The sequence below is a fragment of the Acomys minous genome (assembly GCF_964271855.1).
Source record: "Acomys minous genome assembly, chromosome: 18".
In the NCBI taxonomy this organism is placed as follows: domain Eukaryota; kingdom Metazoa; phylum Chordata; class Mammalia; order Rodentia; family Muridae; genus Acomys; species Acomys minous.
Window position 1 is genome coordinate 24,492,755 of NC_140501.1, and position 6,459 is coordinate 24,499,213.

At 34.8% G+C, this 6,459-nt stretch overlaps 1 protein-coding gene across 2 annotated transcripts in view; it reads left to right on the forward strand.

The window, feature by feature from the left end:
- Positions 1–2,888, forward strand: part of DACH1 (dachshund family transcription factor 1) — a 394,247-nt gene extending 391,359 nt beyond the window's left edge. For both annotated transcript variants that reach the window (XM_084766967.1, XM_084766968.1), the window contains one exon: positions 151–2,888. In XM_084766967.1, the coding sequence (XP_084623093.1) occupies positions 151–188 (38 nt within the window). In that variant the 3' untranslated portion in view covers positions 189–2,888. The remainder of the gene's footprint in view (positions 1–150) is intronic.
- Positions 2,889–6,459: the final 3,571 nt, after the last annotated feature.

The following is a 6,459-nucleotide window of genomic DNA, read 5'->3' on the forward strand; positions in this document are numbered from 1 at the left end:
GTTAGTTTTGAGAATATGTAAAAAATTGTTACATCCTAAGCAGGAGAAAGTAATATAAAAACAAGACTTCCATACCAAATTTCATGTTTCTTATATCCACATTTGCCCCTCAAACACCATACTATTAATTGTTTTTATCTTTTGTTTTAGATGGAAGACTGTATTTGAAAACTACCGTCATGTACTGAGTCTTTCCTGTTGAAGAAATCCATCAGCTGCCCTAGAACTCCGGAGTTGGACATTCACCATCGGAAAGTTCAGGAAAAAAAAATAAAAATAAAGTCCATAGAAAGGAACTTCTTCAATTCTGTGTGTTAATGTTCTTTAACATTTAAGTATTCCACAAAAGCAGAAAAGTTTCCTCCATTGGTTTTTCACCCGTGGTTCATACCAGAGACTGAGAAGGTTTATAAATGTACACTTATCAAACTTCTTACAATTAATATCGCACCTGTGCTGCTGGACACTTGTGTACAGAGTTCACACAGGTCTGAGGACCACCTAGCTTTGGTTTGTTTTCTTTTTGTTCTTCTTAATGGAAGGAACCTTTGTTCCTCTTCTGAACATTCTGTAACCGAGCACACCAAGAGACTTTGTAGCAGTGTTCACCCAGACTTACAGAATTGTGTCCCACAGAAACCAGCAAGAAGATGTGGGGATGAACTTTTAAGGGGCATAAAGGATTCTGGAGGGGAAAATGCGAGTATTCTGTTACATTCAATTTTAAACTCTGTAATTGCAGGTTTTCTCCTGAAGACTTTTTTCATATACTTTCGGAAAGACCAATAAATGGATGTTAACAACTCAATGAAATTACATTTTGCATATCTGAAAAAGAAGCATTGAATATAAGCCAAAAGGTTTCACTGATGGTCTCTTTTTCTTAAAGATAAAGTATATATAAATATATATATAAATATAACATGTTTTCATTCCAAACTGGTAGTGGTATATAGGATTAAAAATAATAATGTTGCTTCTTATTCAAATTGTTGGTCACATGTACAGTATATAAACATAAAACTCACAGGAAGGTATTATGTATGCAGTAGTACACTAGAGTTTAGGCAATGAAAATTTTAGAAAAATACGTTTTGTCACCCTGTTGGTCAGAAAGATGTCTTTCTGGTTTTAATGCATGCAGGCATGTAAATATTTGTCTGGAGTCACAGTATTAATGAATGAGATCTTATGCATCTGGTGACGTCAGAACTCTGTGTCAGCCACTTTTATTTGTATATTGATCCCTAGTGAGTGCCCCAGACCGCACTACAGAGGATGAATTGTGGCTGACCAGTAAATCAAAACACCAGAGATATTTTTATATGTTAATGTCATATTATGTTAATGTTGCTGAAAAACAAAACTTAACAAGTCCTTGGTGTATTGGTCCAATACCATATAGCCCTGAGTGATGAAGTTAAACTGTGCTGTGCTTCCCACCCGGTTCAGAGGGAAGAGTGGCTACTTGTTATTTTCACTGTCTTTTTGAAAGTTACAGTATGTGTTTTCACATTTGTGCATATAACTGGAAGTAAAGCTGCAAACAGTGCTTATTACACGTATAAGTTACCTTTGCTTTTACACATCAGGAGTAACCCTTCTAAAGACTAACATGAAACAGTGCAGTTGCTATTCACTTTATGATTTTCTGATATCTTAAAATTCTGTGATTATAACAGCTTTACTGCCATAAGACAGCAAAGTAGCAAGTCTAAAGAAGCTAGCCTCAGTGTTTAAAGATAGTTCTGATTGGGTTATCTCTATTTGATTATGAAAAAAAATCCTGTTATGGAAACTGTGCCACTTAGCTCCTGTACTTTTTAGGTCTTCCTTGCAGTTCTAAAACACAACTAATTCTTGGCTGTAACTTCCTATTAACAGGATAAGTCTGTTTTTAATACAACAAAGGGTTATATGTACAGTTCTTCTTTTAGCTTGCATTAAAATGGAGTAATACTTTAATTTAAAATATTGTTAATAACTGCTTTGTAGGAACTTGGTTTTCTGAGCATAATTATTTCATGATCATGTTTTGTTGTTTAAGCAAAAGAGATTCTACTCCTGCTTACATGTGTTTTTTGTTTGTTTTTCTCTACACACAACTTTAAAGGATTACAACACTTTAAATCTGATGGACTTGTGGCAAACTTTGGAGTCATACATTTTTTTTAACAGACTTTTTTTTTTTTAATGACTACAGCTTATGTAGGTAAGAGAGTTGGCCATTGTACTGCTCCTAGCGTAGAGTCACCTATTAAGTGGGGTAAATAGTTTTAAAATATACATGTGAAAGACCTCTGAGAATGCTTCAGTGTTCGGTTCAACATAAAAGGAAATGGTAGGAAGACTGAAGACAAAAGCTGTCCACTATATGTTAAGAGACTCCTGTTAACATGTTGTAAATATTACAATTCACAAAAGGTTATTGTACGTTTGTAACTTAATTTCCCCTCTTTTTAGTTAAGCAGGTTTGTTTAGAAATTTGTGTTTCGGTGTAAGCAAGTAAAACTGTGCCCATTTTATGGTTTCCATGCTTTTGTATCTTACAAATACTGACGTCTAGTTGTTCTATATTAAAACCATATTTGTGCTCTATGCAAGCCCTTGGAACAGAACATACTCATCTTCATGTAGGACCTATGAAAATTGTCTATTTTTATCTATATATTTAAAGTTTTCTAAAAATGATAAAAGGTTATTACGAATTTTGTTGTACAAAATCTGTACAAAAATCTGTTTTTACATCATAATGCAAGAATTGGAAATTTTTCTATGGTAGCCTAGTTATTTGAGCCTGGTTTCAATGTGAGAACCACGTTTACTGTTATTGTATTTAATTTTCTTTTTCTTTTCAACAATCTCCTAATAAAAATGTCTGAAATCGCCTTGTGACTTTATTTACCGTTGGTCTTTATTATAGTTTCTGAGATGCATTACATTGAAGGAATATTTACTTTCTAATGGGAGGCATCTAAAAACAACATAAGTCAGCTCTTTGCAATGCTCAGGGAGCAATGCTCAATGATTTTATTTAACATGCAACCGCTTCTATCTCTAATATGAATTACTGTGGTGAAAAACATCATAAAAGCACACTCTGTAGTTATTGTTTAACAAGCAGATTTTCCATATTTTGTTTCTTGCCAGCTAAGCAATCTGCCCACATATACATGATTTATTTATGTACATTTCTCAGTTTATGAAGCTGTTATTTGTACCTTTTTCCTTTATCTTTTTATATTCCCATGATTCTTATTTCACAAAGCTTTGTGCTGAATAATGTAAAGCAGACATGTTGATGGAACAAAATATATAATTCCCATATCTGTAAGATTGTGGATTTGTAACTCGAGCCCCATGGTTTTCTTTCAACTATATCGTCAGAAAAATACCATTAGTAACTTCAAATTACAACACACTTTAACAATATATAAACACTTTAATTAATCTATAATACAACTTTTGAAAATATATTGGGTTATTATTTCTATTTATAAGATAATAGAAATTTTGATTTTCTTTCTTAATCAAAATGAATGACCAGTGAATTCATTAAACAGATTATTAACAAATAATTGTTTTTAAATAAAAATAGATGTTTCTGTTGACATTGCTAATAGATTCTGCCTTCTGTCTTTATGTATTTGTGCCAGTAAGACTTATATTAAAATGCCATAATAATGTCTGTGAGTTAGTAGAACTTAGTGGTAATTAGGTTTTCCTCATGTCCTGTTGTTCCAGAATGATCTTACAAATATGACTAATCTGGGCAGCCTTTTAAGATGTAGAGAGTAGGGATCTTAATAGATTCAAAACATTGTGAAAAACAGTAGAAATTATTAGTTATGTGGTTTCTAGTTCCTTACTTTTTTAATATGCATAATTAGTATAGGAATGCAGAAGCAATCTTCATTTATTAATTTAAACAGATTCACAAATAAGACCTCTCTTCTCTAAATGTTGTAATGACAGAAACTGAAAACCCTAATGTCCCAGTGAAGGTCTGATATTGTTGGAGTGGAGAATTTTCCAAAAATGGGACCAAAAGATGCACATATTATTTGTGCTGTAGCAAACATCAATGGATATTACTAAGCTATTTGCTTAGACAATTTCCTGTTAGCTAATAATCACCTAGTATCCTTTTATTTTTACTTCAATCATCTAGAGAACAGCAAAAAGTATTGAACAAAAGGATGAGAATTTTTAAAAGGCAAAAACATTTTTCAATAAATAAGCCACCACATCTGTTACTCTCTTCATGTTATTTGTTCAAGCATTTCAATTGCTTCATTTTTCTTACCAATGATCAAAAACCTTTTAAGATAAGTAGCACACTCAGTCTCACACAAAAATAATGTGATAAAAAATTACTGATATGTTCAGAATATTGACAATGATTGTACAATGTTTAAGTCTTATTATTTAACATCGTGTATTGCTAAGGTTAGTAATGTTCTAAAATCATTCAAGCAAATCATAAGTTGCTAAATGCTAATTCTGTGATAAGGTAAGTAAAAAGCATAATAAAAATATTTTCTTTTTCCATACAATACATTCTGACCACAGTTTCCTCTTTGTCAACTCCTCTCAGGTTCTCCAAACATTTTCTTCCCAATTCTACTCTTCCTCTGTTTCCTTCTAGGGAAAAAAAAAAGGCCTCCAAAAGACCACAACCAAACAGGACTATCAAGATAAAATTAGAAAACATAAAAATTCTCACATCAAAACTGGATAAGGTAACCCATCAGGAGGAAAAAAAAGTCTCAAGGACAGACAATATAGTCAGAGAAACACCTACTGCCACATTTAAGAGTCCCATAAAAACACTAATCTAAGAGCCACAGCATAGATGCAAAGAACCTGGTGCAGAGGCAAGCAGGCCATGTTTGCTTGCCATGTTAGCCTCTGTGAACCCATGTGAACCCTGCACAGTTGGTTCAGTGGCCTATGTGCTCCTGGTGTCCTCCTCCTTCTCCTTCAATCCTCCTTCCCCGTCTTCCACACGATTCCCCCAAGCTCTGAAGCTTCATAAGGTTTTCTTTGCTCCCAACCACCTAACAAAAGGGCTTGTAGTTTTTTGTTGGTTGGTTGGTTGGTCGGTTGGTTGGTTGCTTTGGTGTTGGGTTTTGCTTTCATACACAAGATCCTCCTCCGTTCTTCCTATTTAAGAGCCTCCAAATTTCTGGAAATAAAAATGATATAATATATAATGTGGTTGTCATTGTGGAGGAAATGTCAATGGCATGAAGTCAGGTGAAAGGTGGCATGGTTTGTGCATTCAAGATACATTGCTAAATATTAATCTAGCTAACTAGACTAATATCTGTCTTGCAAATATAATTCAATGCCAAAAATAACCATTAAAGTGCTACATTAATAAAATATAGTCAGAAATGTTATAGAATAAAATGAATTCATAAACATACTGGGGCCCACCCATAAAACCTTAGACCCCAAATTTCTCTTGCCTATAAGAAGTGTAGGGATAAAGATGGAGCTGAGATTGATGGAATGGCAATACCAGGTGGGTTGGTAACTTTTGGGAGCCTCCCCTTCTCTGAGAAGGAGAGAGGATATAAAGGAGGGTATGAAGGTAGAGCTAGGGCGCTTGGAACCAGTGGTAAAGTGATTAAATAATAAATATTAAATAAAAGTCTAATTAAAATGTTAAAAGGAGGAGAAGATCAAGCATTCCAGGTGGGAAGGGCTCATGGTTTATCTTCTATCACAGTATGTTTGTAAAAGTAAGTTTTATGCACAAAATCTTGAAGGCTTACTGCTGAATGAGCTCACCCTCCCTAGTTCTTTCTGAACTCTGGCTGCTTTGTTCAATTCAGTTGGTCTGGTTCAAATCTCCTATATAAGATAACTGATTCAAACTGGCTTCTCTCAGCTTCTCCTGAATTGTTCTGCTTCTGAATGCCACAAAATGAACTGCATGAATTGAACTGAACTCAACTGCATTCCACTGAACTACACCAAACTGCCTGTACTTTACTGTACTGAACTCAACTCCACTGTACTGTCTTCTCTACTGAACTCTCTTCTCTACTGTACACTACCTACTGTGCTCAACTCTTTTTTTTTTAAATTAATTCATTCACATTACATCTCAATTATTATTCCATTCCTTGTATCCTCTCATTCCTCCCTCCCTCCTGCTTTCACCTTATTTCCTTCCCCTACGACTGTGACTGTGACTCCTCCCCCCCGTATATGATCCTAAGGTATCAAGTCTCTTCTTGGTAGCCTGCTATCCTTCCTCTGAGTGCCACCGGGCCTCCCCATCAAGGAAACATGGTCAAATACGGGGCACCAGAGTTCGTGTGAAAGTCATTCCCCACTCTCCACTCAACTGTTGAGAGTGTCCTTTCCATTGGCTAGATCTGAGTAGGGGTTCGATGTTTACTGCATGTATTGTCCTTGGTTGGTGCCTTGGTTTGAGCAGAAGGT